This window comes from Rhea pennata, chromosome 20, assembly GCF_028389875.1.
Source record: "Rhea pennata isolate bPtePen1 chromosome 20, bPtePen1.pri, whole genome shotgun sequence".
NCBI classification, from domain to species: domain Eukaryota; kingdom Metazoa; phylum Chordata; class Aves; order Rheiformes; family Rheidae; genus Rhea; species Rhea pennata.
The window spans coordinates 12,700,423-12,719,345 of record NC_084682.1 but is presented as its reverse complement, the minus strand read 5'-3'; the positions used below and the strand labels follow the sequence as shown (position 1 = coordinate 12,719,345).

Genomic DNA, 18,923 nt, shown 5'->3' with positions numbered 1-18,923 from the left:
TCTCACTGCAGTCAGTGAATGCTGTGTCTGGGCTAGAGCTCAATTCGTTCCAGTTTTCATTCCAATTCCTTCTCTTTTTAATTATCCACACTTTCCTCAAGATGACTATTGTATATGTGTGTCAGCCAAAGATATATATTTGGCAAATGGATGCCAAATCAGCAGAACTTTTTCTTTATGTGCAGAGGATGGAATGAAAGGAAAAAGGGGAAATGCGCATTTCCACATGCTTCCTTCAAACTCTGCTTAGACAGTTTACAATTAACTGACTCTTGCTACTTCAAAATCTATGAGACTTAATGATCAGACCAAGATAAAAACAGTTGAAACAACTCTCTTCTAAGTCTATGCATGTTTTGAGTCAGTGACTTGTGACCCTGGCTATATATCTCTTCTTCAAGGAAATGAATTACCATGATTCAGAGCTGCAGGAGAGAGTTGCGATAGACCTACTGTATTGGTTTCCTAGGAGTTGCTCTTGATTCTCCTGAGAATTAGTGAGAGGAGGATTATTTTAATTTAGTGTTACTCATGTAACACCAATTTAATCCAAGTGACCAGATCACTGCTTACCCTACAAACTTCTTCAGGGGTTGATTTTCACAGTGGAAAATGTTTCTTATTCACTCCATGATCTTCAGCGCAACTATTATTTTTTCTGTTCCAGGAAGATTAAAGACAAACTGCTTCTTGACTTTGTGCAGGTTCTTAGAAAGCATCTTATAGTGCTTGAGAGTGAGAAAGTTGAAAATCTCATAGCCAAAACAGTCACTTAAATAGACTCTGAACCTCGGCACAACTATTACAAGTGCTCACTGGAAGGTATGGATGTCCAGGAACAGAGCATACAATTCTCTGGGTACAGACCTGCGTTTTCTTGGTTTTCTTGCTGGAGGTGCTATCCCCTGGAACTTCCATCTGGTTGTTTGTGCAGTTCAAGTGCAGTATTTGGGGAATCACACACACTTTTGTAGGGTGTCCCCCATGACTGACTAGCCTCTGCTTTAGTGAATAGGCCGTTTCTCTTGAGCATTCAGACTCAGCAGATGAGCTGTCTTTGAATACAGTATGCAGTAATGGGTATGCATTTTTAGCTACTAAGAGAACATTGCACACAATGTCCTAGTTTTCCAGCAATCCAATTTCAAGAGCCCAACTTCTTGAAAGTATCAGTACCCTTTCATTAAATGGAAGAATTTGCTTTCTCATTAAATTCTCTGATCCAGGGATATCAGCTTCCTCCTTCAGGCATGACTGATTTCTAAATGGATTAAGGAAAAAGTCTCTCTGGAAGGGCCAGCATCCTTCGTCTTTGCCTCCTCATTACCTAGGTATTCCTGGCAAGGATATGGTGTTGCCTCTGGGAGAGGCTGAACCAGACAGAGCAGCCCGGTTACAGCATCCCCTATACTCCTGACTAGTAAAACTCAATGCATAAAGTGAGGGAAAAGGCATCTAGGTGCATCACCAGTCTCTTGATGTATAGATAAATATTCCTATTAAATGTAGAGGAATATGAGAATATAACTCTTATCGCAACTCTAACCTTAATGCTTTTTTCAAAACAATGAATAATTGTAATTTTAAAAATGAATAACACAAATCCACCCCAAAATTTATTGGTTAAAATTATAGCTATGCATGTTCACAAGGCACAGGTAAATCTCAAAAGCAAACATGCATTTATACTGACTATCCTACAATTTTCCATTTAAAAATCACATTAGCATCAAGAAAGAGCCAGTACATATCATGTACCAAAACAGCATTAACTGGTTAGTAAATTAATCATCTGAGAGTAAGTATGAAAAGAAAACAAATGTGAAAAGTGAGCAAAATTACTAAATTAATTAGCAAAACTAGCAATTAATACCTATATGTATAGATCAGAATTTGGATTGTATTTGAAGGAAAATTCAATGGAATATATTTAAAGAAAAAGTATCTGTGCATTACTGATTGGAATGATTTTAGTACTGGACTGCAGACTTGGAGTTCTGTGTTTATCCTATGTGCTTTACTTGGAGCTTGACCTAAAGGCCATAGGGCAATTCTCTGTGAGCAGTACCACATTTATAGTGTCCTTGGTTATTTTTATTTTCTCATCCTGAGGAGCTTGGTATGAATGATGTGGGAGGATCTGTTGCTCAGCAACCATAGCGGCTTCTATAGCTCAAATGTTTCTGAAATAAAGCAAAGTGTTTGTACATCTCTGTTCACCTGAAAAGTGAAACAAAGGCAAGATTCCCCACACCCATACTGCAAGGTGTGAGCTTTACTTTTCCTTGTTGGTCCTAATGTGAAGTTCCCCTGTCAATGAGCAATGTGGCAGAATTAACATTGTGGCTGAGATAAGTGTCTAAGACAATTAGCCACCTGACACCCAAATATTTGGTGTGTAGCCCTGCAGCCCAGTACTATAGTACTGTCACTGCCAGTACGGAGACACAATATTTGTACTGAGTTTGCAAGGCCTCGGGACTGAGGCTCATCAGGTTTGCTTTGTCTGAGCTTTCATTGACCTGTTTATCTGCATCAGCATATTTTCTAATAACCAGGTGGTTGTGGCTAATCTGGTTTGCTTTGCTTATTATTATACGGTACAAATATAGTTTTATACAATAGTAGCAACAAATAGTTATTCTGTATAGAGTATGATATTTCTACTTCTAACATAATGATGTAGAGTAGAGAATACCGGCCTGGTATGATAGCAGAGATCCCAAGAAACAGGAACACCACAGGATGTGGTGTTGAGGGTTTCAGATAGGGGATGATAAGAGATGGGGCACAGGCTGGCTCTGGTGATCCCAAGGCTAGAAACAGCTCTTGAACGCTCAATTAAAGCAATGTAGACATGGATCTGGACAAAACTGGTCTTAGGCGTAGTAGAACAAGTATCTGTCTGATGTGAAGTATGCCGTGTATAGTAAATTCAGGTGTAATGGTGAACTTGCAGCCAGTGAGAAAAGAATATGTTGTAAAAGTGTGTTAGCAAGCATGAGGCAAATGGCTCCAGGTAGCTCCTGGCATGAGGAAGAGACAGTCACCACCAACAATATACTGCTGTCCTGGAATACTGCTGACTCACAGCAACACCCTCCACACGAGACTGAAACCATCAACTTTTGGACTCCGAGGGGCAGTGGAAAGCTGAGCATAAGACCAAGAAAAGGGGTAGACACTAGGAAATGTGTGGGTAACAATTTTAACATATTCTTATTATTATTAGGAAATTTTATGTATAGTAGTATTTATTTATTTTGTTTTTCTTTCTTTTTCTGTAATTATTAGATCTAGACTAATAACAAATCCTTGATTCGACTGTTAAGATTTCAAATATACTACAAATGAATTATTGGCTATATATATATATATATATATGTATGTTTTCCTTTTGCCCATAAGAAGATTTTTGAGCATCACAAGTGGCAGCTGGTGCCTAAGCCCCCAGGACATGGGGTATATTCTCATCAATTATATATGTCTTAAGGATTACACTTAGTGACAAAAATGAGAAAGACGAATTCAAAACACTTGAAAAATCAAGCAAATCAATATTACTGGGGTGGTTGCATCTTTTAAATACCGTACCAGTTGTATGTCTGTATGTATGTACTTATGTATGCCAGTTTTGGGTCAAACCAACATGATCTTGATTTGCTGTGGGCAAAATAGGGCTCAAAGCATAGATTTTTTTTTTTTTTTTTTTGATTCATAGCCAAAAGTTAAACCGCACCTGGGATGAGGTAATTGAGACTCCAGTACACAGGCAAGAGACACCTGAACGGTGTACCAGCATCTGAAAGGAATAACCTGGTTGGGCCACAAGAGTCTCTTCAGAAGACGCACATCTCCAAATGCTTTCCCTGCTTTGCTGCCCTATCAACACCACCTTCTCTGTGTTTTGTGCAACTTCGCTGGCCTTTCGGCCTCTTTCCCTTCTGATCAGCACCCACAGGAAACAGCTGTCTGAAGAGACCAGATGTGCCAGCACTACACACAAACCACAGGCACAGGAGGGAATCCATAACACATCCGAGCTGCCACGCGTGGCCTTGGCTTGGCTTGGACAGGAGGTGCCATTTGACTAATGCATTCCTTGTTCATGCTGTCACTGCCATGAGTGCACACTCGAGGGAGTTTTGTGTTACAGAGAACCAGTAGGAAAGGAGAGCTGGTTTCCTCTTAAGATTGAAAACCTCTTTTTGAAGTCCCTGGTCTGTGAAACAACAGAATAAACACCCTAGGACTTTCATTACATGTCTGGTCGTGGGGTGATGGAGTACAAGGCAGGACACAGCTTTCCAAAGGGAAGGATTTCAAAATGAAGTGGAACGACAAGCTTTAAAACAAGCTAAGCCTTACACTCCTATGCCTCCAAAACTCGGCTTTTAACAGCCATGGAGCCAATGCCATGTGTGCAGAGTGAGATTTCAACTGACACCTGAAATGCATGAAAGCCTCAGTAAGGAGGAGCCTTTTGCAGTCTGCTGCCTACAGACCATTGCTGGCCTGCAGACCAAAAAGCAGTTTTCTCAGCCTCCAGTTGACACCTGAAAACCTGATTGAAAAGGCATTAGTAGCCACACTGGTGTTGCTGACTTCATTCCAGATTTTGTTAGTATTTGATGTGAGAAAAGAGAAGGAAAGTTGCAAGTCACTCTGACACCACCATTACAGCTAAAATGATCCTTTTATTTTAATGCTGACACCAAATACTTTGTGACCAGATGTTGCATCCACAGTGGCCAAACCAGGACAGAGGAGAGATTAATCCTCACGAGCACATCAGGCTCTGAGAGTTTCACTCTCCAGAGCACAGTGCCAGTAAGCAAACAGTAAGGAGTAAACTCCTTTTAGACACCTAAAGTGACCAGATTTCCACTAAGCACCCTCCTAAGCAACTTAACAGTCATGGCCAGCTTCAAAAGTCTTCTGCAATTCCCATTGAGAGTAAAGGAAGCTCATGGGCAAATTTTGAATTTGGCCAACGTGTTTAGAGGGAGCACATGGAATCTGAGCCCTAGGAAGACTTCCAGCAGGTGGGAGTGCTGAAACCATTCAAACAGTACAGCTTCAAATAACAGTTTGGTTTTGAAGGCCAGTAACTGTACAGTCACCCCCAGCACCCATAGTGGTACTGCCAAACAACTGCTGTTGTACTGAGCATGTCGTGGGCCAGAACCCATTCTCGAGGTGCATCAAGAACACAGAACAAAAGAAGTCAGTCTTTGTTCTTGAAAGCTCACAAACCAAGGCAAAAAGGCAGCTGACACTAAAATAAATTAAGGCTTCCCCCTAATTTTGCTGGGTCTGCAGCTGTCACGTCCATTTTTTGATGCTCAGTCTGTCAGTTGTGTCACCTTTCACAATCCAGGAGCAAGGGATATCATGGAAAACAACCCAGCAAAATGGTTCACCTCTCAGAGCATGTGCGTAGCCCTGTAAGTGTTCCTCTTCGTCATAAACGTTCAGTGTGTTAGACTTAAACTGCACCTTAGACTGAGACCTACAGAAGTGATAGATGGGAAACAAGCCTGTGACATCAGCTACTGTTTTTGCTAAGCTTCTTTTTCTACTTCACTGTGGCTTCCAACAACTTTACTGCTGTCATCCACTCCAAAAATGCCCTTCTTTTCTGGCCATCCTCATCCTGAAATGGTAAATTTTGAAAAACATTTAATGATTATACAAGACAGTGTAACAAAAGAAACACTGAGTCTTTGGTTTAGGCTTACCCACTAAATTTAATAAACTGGAAATAAGAATAATTATTTGAAATACACAAACAAAGCCAAGATAGACTGTTGCAAAGACACCCATGGACATAATATTAATTAAAATAATTTATTGGGATATTTTGCATAGGGCAATGCTCACATAGGGAATCAAATGACTTGAACATGAGAACCAGTCACAGCACAGATAGAGAAGGAAGTTTTCATTGCAAGCATCCTTGCAAGAGCATCTTCGGCTGGAGCTCCCTGAAGTGTTGTGCTGTTGAATTATTACAATCCAGCTGGTCCCTGGTCCTGCATGACCACTCCAGTGCAGGCACGATCCATTTCTATTCATTATCTTAAAACTACATACAAAACATATCTTAACTTTCTCACACTGTGAACAAAGGACTAGCCCGTGTGACACATTCAGGAACAGTTTCTGCTGTAGAAAATTATCTACACCACAACTGGTACCTACACAGCAAACCTGAATTTCCTCCTTAAATAGCCATTATAATACAAATTCCACAAGTGTTGCCAGAAGACTTTGAAAGCATTGTGGTGGACATGCAGGAGATCGTCTAATTTAACCACAAATTTTAGATGATCAGGCAACTTGGAAAACACCAGCAATATTTGCAAGAGGAGGCTTGCAGGCTGCACCAGTGAGCTCTCCCCAGATAAGCAGTGGTCATCAGCTCACTCTGCTCTTTATGTACATGCCAAAGCTGGCAATGGAGAGGCTGACAAGCCCTGGGGTGAGTGCTTCATGCTGTGAGCCTCTACCAGTGTGATGCTTTTCAAACAGAAAACTTACAGGCAGAAAGACAATACAGTTTAGCGATCTTAGAACAATTATTTGACAGGACAAGTGTTTACGCTGACCTACAAAGCTCAAAATGATGCTAGACAGCAATTTCCAAACTTATTCCAAGAACTCCCTCCCCAAGAACTTACAAAACCAGAGTGCTGTGTCCCCAAGAGCTAGCACACCAAAAAGCAGAGGAGACACCTCACTGAGGGATGCCATGTTTTGAATAGGTGACCTGGGACCTACATCCAGGCAAGGCCACGTTTGCTGTGAGTTAACTCCGCCAGCAAACTGCTGGAAATCAAACTCAGAGAGAGCAGGGGAAGAGTTTTGTGCTGACAGGCAGCTCAGACTTGCTCTGAGTTTGCAGATCTCATGCTACAGTGCTCTTCACCTTTCCCCTCTGGGGACCAGCCTCAAGGAGACCCCAGGGGCACTGCACCCGCAGGGAACCAGAAGCAGGTCGAGGGAGGCTGAAGCTGATGGACACATGAGCACTCAGTACTGCAGGGCAGCAGGCAATGCCAGGCATGGGTGCCTGGTGGCAGGCCCCTGGATGCAGTGAGCTGGGAGGAGGCCCCTCCTTGGGTCACCTTGTGCTTGCTGCTGGATTGGGGCTGTCCATGGCTGTCCCAACCAAGAAAGAGGGCAGGTCAGGCCAGCATCTGCTGTCCCACATCCCTCTTGAGCTGCCCAGACACTGCTGGGCACACAGCTCTGGAGGCCTGGCTTGCTGGGGAAGGAAATCATGACAAGACCTGAGTTAGGGGTTATGGCCTGACTGCTCAGGAGACACCAGGCACAGCAGAGCCTGACCCCAGGTGGAGTAAGCACAGGGGGAGCCTAACTGGGTGGGGGGCACCAAGCCTGGCACTGACCCCAGGAGGAGGAACAGCCCTGGCACAGACTGACCCATGGCCAGGGCAGTGGCCCTGCTCACCCTCCCTCCGCATCCACCCAGGGCTGTGAAGGCTCCTGGCAGCAGCGCTGCGCCTTGGTCCCGCTGCTCCCTGAGCCCCAGCCTGGTCCCATGCAGGTGCGGGGAGAAGGACACCCCCACCCCCACCCTGCTCCTCTCCCCGAGACACTGTGTGCTGTATTTCAAATAGTTTAATTTTAAAAATATTCTATTCAGTGCTAAAATATCTCTCCACTTTCGCGCGCAGCCGGCGCCTTCGACTTCACCAGGCTCGATCACAGACTCAGTGGGACATGCAGATGGCGGCAGGGGAAGAGGGCCAGGAGGGGCGGCCAGGCAGAGCCCCGGGAGCAGCTCCCCGGGGCGCGGGGTGGTGGGTGCTGCAGGGCCGGGGTGCTCATGGCAGGGAGCGTGAGGGCATGAGGGAACTGGGTCCCCACACCATGCTGGGGGACAGGCGAGGAGCCCCAGGGTTGGAGGGCTTCCTGGGAGGGGGGAACTCTACACCCTACTGCCTCCTTCCCCTTCCCAGAGGTCAGAGATGTACCTAGACAGGTGGCAGGACCCCCCCAGGGCTCAGGAGAACAGCTCCCTCTGCTCTGCCAGCCTGTCCTGTGGCACCAGAGGGAGCTGGAAAGGGAGCAGGGCACAGACCCAGCTGGACCGGCCACACAGACTCCCTGGCCAGCTGAGCTGTGCTCCAACCAGACCTCTCAGTAATGCCACCTTCAGAGGGTGGTTGGGAGCTCTGAGTGCCTAGCTGCAGAGCAGAGGCAGGCTGTCTGACCTGATGCATACAGTACCTGCCCTCCACAGTGGTAGTGCTCCTGTGTCTTCCAATACTAATGGCTTAAACTAGCAGCTTATTGCACAGCGTCCCAGCTTGGGATCCCTGCCTGGTGGCATGGAAGGCCTTTGTCTCTGTCCCCTCTCAACCCTCTCATCTTTTCCTCACGTCTCACCCACTGCAGAAAAGCTCCAGGATATGGTCACAAGGGAGCAGACAAACCACTTAGTGCAGGTGGAACAAGCCTCTTCCATTCCTAACACGTCATGAGGATGAGCAGAGGATTTAGAAGCAGGCAAACAGCATCTGCCAGTGCCTTATGGGCTATGGAGATCAGGCAGCCCTGAGGACTCATCCCCTTGCACATGCAGACTACACGTCAGAAACCCCCATGCCACTATAGTACAGATTAGCAGGGAGAGAGGGACCCAATAAATAGAGGCAAATTTGCAGGTATTGGTGGCATGAGGTGCCCATAAGCACCATCCACCTGGGGGAAATACAGGCTGCCTCTGCAGGGGCTGGTAGGAGGCACCTGTCCCCGAGGGCAGGGCAGGCTGGCTCACAAGGTGGCAGGAATGCCCTGTCCCTTGGGAAAAGGCAGGCTAGAGGGAAGCACCCCGTCCCCCAGGAAAGGGCAGGCTGGCTCTGCAAGGGGCTGGCGAAGGCGCTGTCCCCGGGGATGGGCAGGCTAGCTCTCCGAGGCCGTGTGGCACACAGAGTTCTGATCGGCACAAAATCTCTTCAGAGGCGGTGCACCAGAGTCCTCCTCCTCTTCAGTTACCTGCAACAGCCAGAAGGCAGAGGTTACTGGCTATGCCATGGCGTGCAGCATGCCCACAAGATCCAGGCCACCATGACCTCCAGCAGTGTCAAGACTAGACAAGGCTGTGTCTCACTTTGTGGGGACACCTTGGGCTTTTATCTGTGTGGAAACTTCAGCAAGAAGCAGGCAGTTAATGAGCCATAGGGCATCAGGAGTGAGAGTCCAGTTCAGCCCTGGGTCAGCTCTAGTCGTTATCTTACTCCATTTCCACTTTTTTTCTTCACACACTTAATTTGTGCCCTAACACCTAAACTGAACCACAGGAAACCTCAGGAAGGTGGGAAGCTTGGGGAGCTGGCAGAGGGTCGTTTGGGACTGCAGAGCAAGTCTATCAGTCTTGATGTTTCTGCTGCAGTGGGCAGCAATGAAAGAACTCACAGCTGGGCTGTACTGCAGTCATCAGTCAGTTCCATAGTAAATGGGCCCTGGGGGGAAAGGACCAAGCTGGGTCCATGTGCATCTAGCCAAGGTTTCAATCTTCCTTCCCTTACCTGAGTCTCAAGGGGGACTGGCTCTTCCTTTGTGAGAGTGGGAGGCTCATCTGCAACTTCCGAGGAAGGCAGGGAAGGCTCTGAAGGGAACAGAAGGGTTAACAACACTGCAAATCCAGGAGCAGTGTTACCCAGTTGACCTCTGGCCAAACAACATAGGCCTCCACTGCCCTAACCACCTCCAGCAAAGCTGCCTCAGTCACCCACCAGACCTCCAGACAAGCAATACACACAAGTGCTCAAGGGCAGCTCTGCCAGGTCCAACAGACCCTTCCCTAGGCTCCCCAGCCTGGATGTCCACTCCTTTCCCAGCATTGCAGCCGTGCCCACGAAGGTCAGCACCCACCTTCCAGCGCCTCCTGCCCCAGTGTGGGTGGCTGCGAGTCATCTGTGCGGAAGTCAGACGTATGAGCAGGGCTCATGGACTCGCTCTGCTGGGGACTGGGGCTGGAGTTCGGGCTGCTGTCCACCTTGAGCTGGTAGACGTCTGACAAGGAGCTCTGGTTACTGTTCTCATCTGCAGAAACAGCACCTAGTGAAGAAGAGCACCTTGACCCAAGGGCACAAGCAACCAAGGCAGCCTTGAGAGCCAGGGCCTTGTGGTAAAGGAAGAGCACATTCAGAAGGTGGCATTTACAGTACAGGGGATTCATACAGTCACTAAGCAACAGCAGGAGCTTCCTGTAAGGGCTCCCCACAGGGACACACCTACCCTTAGATACACGCTCAGCCCACAGGGGAGAGGGCGCTGCTCTCAGAGGAATGGGAGAGTCTGAGCAAGACAGAGGAGAGCAAACCTGGGTTGTTTGGAAAGAATGAGCGCAAGGTAAGGGGTGATACAAAGCTCTGCAGGGGACACTGCCAAATCTCACGTCTGCACCTTCATGGCAGGCCCCCTGGGGACCTCTCACAGGCAGCCAGGCATTCAAGTACATGAGACCTCTTGCCTGTGCACCTGGATTTTGTATGCATGTGGGGGGAATCTATTCCTAAAAACTTCTATCTGCAAGGCAGCAAACTAACAGCAGGAGGAACACCCAAAAGCTGTCTCCAGAAGGGGAGGCAATGCTAGAATGTATCTCTTCCAGGTAAGACAGACCCACAAGGGCCAAACTGCAGGACTGTAATGCTAACCTCTTCCTGCATATTACTGCAAATGCCAACAAAATCCCTGTTCTTCCTCCACTGCACTCAGAGCTGAGTGGGCAGGCTGGGCACAGGCATATGGTCTGCCCCTTTTCTGGCCCAGTAGCGAGTTCTTGTGCTGCCTGTGTCGTGCTCAGCCGCACCAGTGTCTGGCCTACTTGTGGCTGGCTGGAGTGTTTGGGGATCACAAGTAGCAGTACACAGGAGAGAGGGTATTGCTCCAAGAGGAAATGGAGAGGCTGAGCAGGACAGAGGAGAGCATCTTGCACTTGGGAATGCCCACACCAACTCAGCCAGAGCAGACCAATGGCACGATGGCAGGGGCCAGGAATCCAGCCCATGCTGGGATCCGCAGCAAGTTGTTGGGCAACAAGGGACATGCAGCTCACTACCTACAGTACTGTCGTCATGGCAAATAGTAACTAAACCTCTTCTTTATCACCCTACAGTGCACAAAGTCCTCAGCATAGCAAGGTTCTTCTGTCCTTTCTTCCTAGGTCCATGCAAGCCACTGCTGGAAGCTGAGGGCTCAGCTGCAGACAGCTACTGGCCTCTCCCCAGCAGGGACTGTAAAGGGGGAATGTGAACACCCATTCCTCCAGTTCCCCATTAGGCTTCCCACAGGAGGATCCCACAAGCAGCTGACTATGATGCCTTCTGATAGGAAAGTACAGCTTCAGCTTCTTAACAGCTTCAGCAGGGATAGTGTCGGAACAGTGTCCACACTGCAGAGATGCATTGCTTTTCCTAATACATGCAGCATATACAAAACCAGTAACATCCCAGCTTTAAGACCTTAATGTCTTTCTGGAGCTGGAAGAGTGAAGAGGGCTCAGTCAGACTCACCCTGGAACTCCAGAAGGAGAGAGGAGTTGGCAGATGTGTCAGCTGGGAAGCCATTGGGTTCTCGGGCAGTGCTGCTACTTGATTTGGATTTCTCTTTCTTGAGGAGAGAAAGAAAAATGGAAACACAAAGTTAGAGAGTCCACCACTGGCAAGAGGAGGCAGGAGATGTACAAACTGCTTCAGAGACAGAGATGCCACCTCCAGGCATGGCTTCACTCTCTCTCACAGCACAGAGGGACATGCCAGCACAGACCTTTTCCCTTTCCATTTTGGGTACTCTTCTAACCAGGCCAGAGAGTAAGAGGACAAACTGACACCTGTCTAGGAGTACAATCAAATTAAAGCATGTTCCCCAGGGATCAAGGCAAAGAGGCCAGCAGTCAGCAACAGCAGATCACTTGAGAGCACACAAAGTTCATATGCAAAGGAGAAGAAGTGGCCTACTTAAGTACAGCCGGGATAAGAGATGGAAATCCGGGCTATAGCTGGACAAGGCAACATTCAAGCTTACAGGTCAGCCAGCCTGCATCAGTGCATGGCTTTGTGCAAGCCCTGATCTCTGTAGGTGCTACAGAGGGAAGGGAAAACGCAGGTCTGCCAGGAATATCAGACCGTGCCAGCACTGGAAGGAGCCAGCGTGGGGAAGGCGACCCGCGACGGCACAGGGGATCTCCTCGTTTGCCCAGCCTCCCAGTGCCCGCTCTGCTCACACAGCGGGTGAGAGCAGCCCTCAGCCGGCCACTCACCGGGCTCCCGGGACAGGGCGCAGCCGCCGGCCAGCCGGGCCCCGCGCGGCACCTACCTCCTTGCTGTCCGCCACAGGCACCCACTTGAATATCCGGAGGGACGTGTCGCCCACCGTCACCCACTTCTTCTCCCTGCGCCGAGGGAGACGTGAAAGGGGACGGGGAGAGGTAGGAGGCGGCGAGGGGCGGCGCGACCCCCCCCCGCGCTCACCCAGCGCGCAGGAAGCCAGAACCGCCGTCACTATGGTAACAAGCCCCGCGTCCGCGCCTACGAAGCGCTGATTGGCCCACTGGAACGCCAGTCCCGAGCAGCGCCACATCTCGTGCCCCGCCCTGTAGTTCTACCTGTGATTGGCCCTGCCACCTGCTGATTATCTCCGCTTCCGATTCCACCCCCCACAAACTCGAGCTTTCGGGCGAGCTGATTGGTTGCGACCCCAATAGCCCCACCCACTGACCCATGCAGCACTTCGATTGGATACTCGCTACCAGAGCACCTCCACCGAAACCCGTGTGGCCCTGTGATTGGCTGTTTACCGCCAGGCCCCACCCCCCGCGGCCCCGCCTCTCACCATTTGCGGACGCGCTCGATGGCGGCCATCACTTTTTTGATGTCATCCTTGGCGCGGCTGCGGGTCTCGGCTCGCACCGAGCGGCCCGACATGGCGTCCGCAGCCCCGGCAGCCCCGGCTCCCGCAGCACCCGCCGCTGCTCCCCGCGCATGCGCGCGCCCCACCCCGCCCACGCCCTACGCGTTTTACGTCAGCGCGCTCGCTACGCCCGGGGGAAGGGAGGGGGGAAGGGAGGGGGGAAGGAAGAGGGGAAGGAAGAGGCTCAGTGCGCCTGCGCACGTCGCTCCGCCCGCCGGGCGTGCGGGGAGGAGGCGCGAAGGTGGAGCGACGCCGACGCCGCCATCTTGCTCTGGGGCAGGTCCCGCCCTGGGGGCGTGGCCCCGTGCCGCGAACGGGCGGGCGAGGCCGGACGCTGCCCCCGCGCCCGTTCGTGCCCGGACCTTGGGCAAACACCGCCTCCGTCCCTGCTTGCCCCCACTTCCCCGGGGGCCTTCTGCCCGGCGACCTGCAGGCCTCATCCCGGGGGCCGGCACACCGGGCCCGTACCCACCCCTCCCGCTCTGGGGGCTGCAATGCTGCAGCAGCACTCTGCTGTCCGAGCGGGCTCACACCCACCTTCACTAAGGGCTTTCAGTATCTGCGCACCTCCCCTCACCTGTGTCCTAACACCCACACCCCTACAGCAGCACCCACACCCACACCCGCACATGCACCTTGCCAAGCTTCAGAACCAGAGCAGAACTTAAGGAAGCCCCCCGTCCCTCTCGGACACTGATGCAGGAATGCTAGCGACTATTTCCAGCTTCCATAAAGAAACCAACCTCAATTTAGCATCAAGCTCGAGCAGCTTTTAAGGGAGTAAAACCTGCCTCCCATGCTGTTCTCCATCGGCAAAGCTGAGGGACACCATTCTGTGACTGTGACTCTTAAGAGCAGAGGCTCTGTCAGTGAGGGGATGAAAACCGCTACACAGGAACAAGCGACCAGGGAACAGCATGAGGCTGTGCAGATGGAAACAGAACCACCTCCCTCTGGAGATAATTGCAAATTTACTCCCACCTTCTAAGGCAGACATGCCATTCGGCTTACCCATGCAGTAGGCACACAAGGAAAGCCCTAGATGAGCAGTTTGTTGCTCTTTTATTATAAGTTGTTCAGTGTTATTAAAATCCCAAAATGCAGAGTACAGTTCTCCGCAACTGCAGAGAACCTGAGAATGCCACTGCGGGGAAAGCGGGCTAGTGCTTCTTGCCATAGATTGCGGCCAGCGCTTTTTGAGCATTTGAGATCTGTTGCTCTAGCCTCTCTCGAGTGGCTTTGTTAGCAGTTTTTTTCAGCATGCTCTCCATCTCCTCTACCACCGCCCGGTAACCAGCACTGTTGTGAAACACACGGATAGCCCGATCCCCACATGACACCAGGTAGCGGCTGTTAATGTCAAAAGCCAAGTCTGTGATGTATTGTCCATGGACATTGACAAAGCGTTCCTCCTCGTCTCCTCTTCGGGTATTGTACACAACAATACCGGTACCGCTAGAGATGGCCACGACTCGAGCATCAGGGGACAGGGCAATGCGACAAGGCTCTGTCACCTCACACTTCCCTGTCAGAAGCAGGTATGGATCCTGCTGCTTCTTATATTCCACATCTGTGTCCCAGAACTTCCATGTCCCATCCTTTGAAACAGTTGCCATCCTACAGCCAGGACAGAACGCAGAAGTGACAGCAAGGAAAATGGGTAGTACCTACATCCTTTCCACATCTGCAAACCAGGAATCCTGCCAGGGAATGGAACACAGGTGATATTCCCCTTCTGCAAACACACTCCACAGGGCACACGGCTCATGGCTGGGGAGCTGTTTTAGGAAGTGTGTATGTATGCATATATGCATACATTTAGCCTCCATCCTCTTTCCAGATCAGGGAGAACAGTCAACCACCAGGAGGATATCAATGTGGAATGAGGAAATGACAGAAGTAAGGTCAGTGTTTTGCTGCTGTGGGCCCCTGTTGCTCCAGATCAGGCACAGGGCAGAGTTCCTGCACAGAGCACAGACTGCAGCTTGTTCAGTCAAACTGCTCATTTACAATGGAAGGGGCCAGCCCGCTACATCCCAAGGGTGAGCTAAGTACAGTATTTAAGTCAGTGAAAAAATATATCCTTACCGCCTAGAGTCATTAGAGAAGGAGAAGGAATGTATGCCAGCTGTGTGGCCTTTCAGCTCAAAAGCCCTGGTCACCTCCCGAAAGTCTCCGCTCTTGCCAAAACATACCTCCCAAACCTTTACATCAGGGGTAAAGCCACATGATGCCACAAACCTGGGCAAAAGAACAAGCAGAGTTAAAAGATATTTGCAACAAAGAACCTACTCTGGGCCACAGAATCAGCCCTACAACTATAGCCACACAGAGCTTTTTCCTCCCACCTCCTGAACTAGGCAATGGTCAGACGAAGGGTTGTGGAAAGGCATCAAGGACCATAGCAACAATTCAGAGGTGATGAGAAGCTTCTAGACCTAAGAAAAAAGGCCGAGTGCTCAGACCCCCAAGCTCACTGAGCTTGGAGCAGGGCCACAGTCTTGTTGCAGGAACAGCTAATAGACAGAACTAATGACAAATTTTCCTGATAAATACTTTCTTGGTAATAAAGATTCTAATTTCATAATAAACCTTTAGGAGTTAGAAAAGCTAGAAATACTGTTTGCTTCACCTATGTTGTTTGCTTTGGCCAGCCTCTGCCATCTGAGGCCAATGTTGTCCTCTTCCTCAGCTTTACAGGAGATGGTTAACAAGAACAGCAGTACTGAAGCACAACAGCAAACCACCAAGTGAGACTATGTAAATGACAGCACTCCTGGAGGGGCTGTTATCAGGGACTGGGATGTCTTAGTTAAAATGACGAACTCTCAGAAAATTTTACTAAAATAATAATAAATTGAAGATGGTCTGAGCTGATGATGTCCTCTGGAAAGGAACAAAGCTCGTGTTTACTCTTGTGGCCTCCTACTCCTCAGTGGGAATGGACTGGAATATCTGTGTGGTCCTCACCTCCCGCAGGGTGACACAGCTGCATAGGCATTGTTCATCTGATTAGTGTTAATGCTGGCCAGAACTTCACCCTTCAGGTTCCAAATCAGAATAGTAGTGTCACTGGAAGCTGTCATGATAAACTTTCCTGGGGAACAAAGACAAAGATCAGGAGAGTTCCCAGGCCTAACACTGCCACAAGCTTATCAAAGGCCTGGGCTAGTCCCTAAGCAGGGCAATCTCTCTCTGCATAAGAAACAAGCAAGAAAAAATAAAAGCAGCACCAAACTTCAAGAAATGCCAATCTTCTGGTTTCACATTAGCACTTGAACCCTTTGGCTTCAGCAGCTGTCAGGCAGAAATGGACAATCAGAGACCACGTCTGCTTCTCTTCTCTGGCACCCTTCAGATCCCATTTCCAAAGTTCAGTAATAGCTAGTACCACAGAAGTTATGCAGCAGACTTGGTCTTCCCTAGATGGTTAAAACACAACTTGAAGGGATTCCTTTTGCTTTCAAGACATGGATTGTCACAGCTAGGTGATTACAAGTCATGCTACTATTATCTATGATTACTGTTTGTGTAAGCATTTTTGGACTCTCCCTTTTTTCATCTCTCAGCCTGGACAATGAGCTTCTTATTTACCTTTAGGCTACTCATTGCAGGGCTTAAGTTTTCAGTTCCACAGCTGAACAGAGGTCTCAGTCAGTATTTTCTGTACTCTTCTGTTACAGAGAGAAACTCACATTCATTCACTTAAAACTGCGTGGTGTGAGATGCCTGAAGCACTAATCCATCAGGCCCCTCACCACTAACACATATGCTCCCAAGCTATATTTTAGAAGACTCCAGAAGTTCAAGACTGACCATACACTCCTGAATCTATGAACCCAATAGAGAAAATTTTGACTGGTTAAAACAAAACTTGTGGCACAGAAAACAGTGATGCTCCCAATATTAAGACAAGAGCTCTCTGCAGCAGTACCCCTGAAAACCTAAATTAAGAGACTGTGCATACTGCAGAGCTAATATTGTACTTACCATACTTACCCAATCTGAAAATTATGTCTTTCAACTTACTTGGTAGTAAATAAAGGCTAAAGAGTACACAGAATCAAATACTGAATCAGAAATGTGCCTTGAGTACACCAAAGACTCCAACACTTTCAACACAGAACAGCTGCTATTTTACAAGGAAAGTAAAGCAAATCTCTTGAGAGCATACGGCAGTGAGCAACTATGTCGGTTTCATACCTGTCTCTGCAATTCCTATGTTAATAACAGGAGCTTTGTGCTTCTTTGGGAAGTCCTCAGATGTTGCAGTGAATGTGAAGTTGCCATCCTCCTTCTTTGTCATTTTATAGACACGAATAGTCTCACCATTTGACAGCCAAACAATGAATGCCCTAAGTGGAAAGATAGTCACTCTGAATTTTTAAAAACAGGCTATCCCAGTTCAGCCCACCTGCAACATGTAAACTAATAGATCATTTAGTCACATCTTGGGGAAAGGATACCATGCTAGATAAAAAGCTGCGAGCATTTTTTACAAGTGTGCCAAGCTCTCTCCCTGTGTTAGCCCAACCGCAACATTGAATGAAAAAAGAACTAAAACTAGTGCTTAATGTCTGGAAGCTAGGTCACCTCCTCTCTGTCTAAACTGGGCCATTCCATGAAATGCAAAGGCAGCCTTTTCAATTGATCTCCGCAGCCCGAGAGAGGCCTTCCCCAGCCAGCCAGAGAAGCTCAGCAGCTCAACCCAACTTCAGGGCTTGCTTGTAATGCCCTTAACAGACACCTTGCACAGTGGCAGCAGCCAGGTCATAGGGATATTTGCCCTGGCCACTGCATTGAAGTGACAGCTGCTTTCCTGAGGCGGCTGCTTTCTCAGAAAACCATGAATAAGTTGTACCGTCAAGACCCTGTTAGATTCGCCGCGAGGAACGTATCCTCCTTGCAGCTCAGGGGATGCATCATTGACCCTGCTCAGGGCTTGGCCTGTGTTCCTGGCAGCTGTGTCCACAGGGTCTCTCAGTGCAGCAATGGCCTGAGTGCTCCCTGCGCTAGGCAAGGACAATGTGTGGGAAGGCCTGGCCCTACCGGGAGTCGGGGCTGAAGCGGACGAGCTCAGCGTGGTCCAGCTCCACGTTGGCACGCAGGCAGCGATGCTCACGCTCCGTGAAGTCACGGGTGCTCCACAGGCGGACCGTGCGGTCGTCGGCACATGATGCCAGGTACTTGCCGCTGCTGCTGAAATCCAGGCAGGACACAGAGCCGCTGTGGCCCTATTGAGAGCAGGGCTGTCAGAACCAAGCCGGATCAGGAGGTTGAGGGGTGGCACTGGGCCAGTACCGGGGAGCTCACGGTACCTTGAGAGCAGCGACCAGGAGCCGGTGGGCAAAGCTATGCTGCTGCGGCCTGTCCCGCCGGACCCGCGCCGGCACCTTCACCTTCCTGGGCCCCGCCGGCTTCGTGGCGTCACCGTTCGCCTTGGGGCCTGCGGGGAGCGGAGTGTCACCGCCGCCCAGCCCAGTCCGGCCCGGCCCGGCAGCCTCCACCCGCTCTGCCCGCTCTTACCGTCGGTCGGGGCGGCGGGTGGCCTCCGCGGGGCGGCGCGGCGCAGCGCGGCCGCCAGCAGCAGGAGCAGGCCGCCCAGCAACACCGAGACACCCAGCAGCGCCGCAGCCGCCATCTTCCCGCCGCCGCCACCTCAGCGGGGCGGCGCGCGGCCGCCCGCCCCCTCCCGCCTGCGCCGGCGCGGGGCGCGGCGTCGGCAGGGGGCCGAGTGCGCATGCGGGGCAGGAGGGCCCCGCCTCCCCCTCGCCCCTCCCCCAGAGTGCAGTGGGCGGTGACCCCTGGTGGCAGAGGCCGTCACGGCGCCTGCCGCTTGCGCGCCGCGCCCCGCCCCTGGCCGCAGCCCGCCCGCGACCGGCCCAGCCTTCCTGGGCCTTCCGCAGCTCTGCGCTTGGCCAGCGATTGGCTCGCCCGTGCCCGTGTCCGCGCTTTGCCCAGCTCTGTCCCAACCC

The 18,923-nt window shown here is 50.1% G+C and overlaps 2 protein-coding genes across 3 annotated transcripts; both read right to left on the bottom strand.

Annotated features, from left to right (window-relative positions):
• Positions 1-7,632: 7,632 nt before the first annotated feature.
• BCL7B (BAF chromatin remodeling complex subunit BCL7B) lies at positions 7,633-13,009 on the bottom strand. Of its 2 annotated transcripts, none has more exons than XM_062592644.1 (6): positions 12,871-13,009; positions 12,355-12,430; positions 11,553-11,649; positions 9,907-10,092; positions 9,561-9,640; positions 7,633-9,027 (listed from the first exon to the last, which is right to left on the bottom strand). In XM_062592644.1, the coding sequence occupies exons 1-6, from the start codon at positions 12,960-12,962 to the stop codon at positions 8,935-8,937; spliced, it is 624 nt and encodes a 207-aa protein (XP_062448628.1). In that variant the 5' UTR covers positions 12,963-13,009; the 3' UTR covers positions 7,633-8,934. The 2 variants fall into 2 exon arrangements, with proteins under 2 accessions (XP_062448628.1, XP_062448630.1); XM_062592646.1 differs by having other exon boundaries at positions 9,907-10,077.
• Positions 13,010-13,993: 984 nt separating this feature from the next.
• TBL2 (transducin beta like 2) lies at positions 13,994-18,607 on the bottom strand. The gene is made up of 7 exons (XM_062592319.1): positions 18,475-18,607; positions 18,267-18,394; positions 17,998-18,182; positions 17,152-17,303; positions 15,919-16,045; positions 15,037-15,189; positions 13,994-14,565 (listed from the first exon to the last, which is right to left on the bottom strand). The coding sequence occupies exons 1-7, from the start codon at positions 18,587-18,589 to the stop codon at positions 14,109-14,111; spliced, it is 1,317 nt and encodes a 438-aa protein (XP_062448303.1). The 5' UTR covers positions 18,590-18,607; the 3' UTR covers positions 13,994-14,108.
• Between the last annotated feature and the right edge of the window lie 316 nt (positions 18,608-18,923).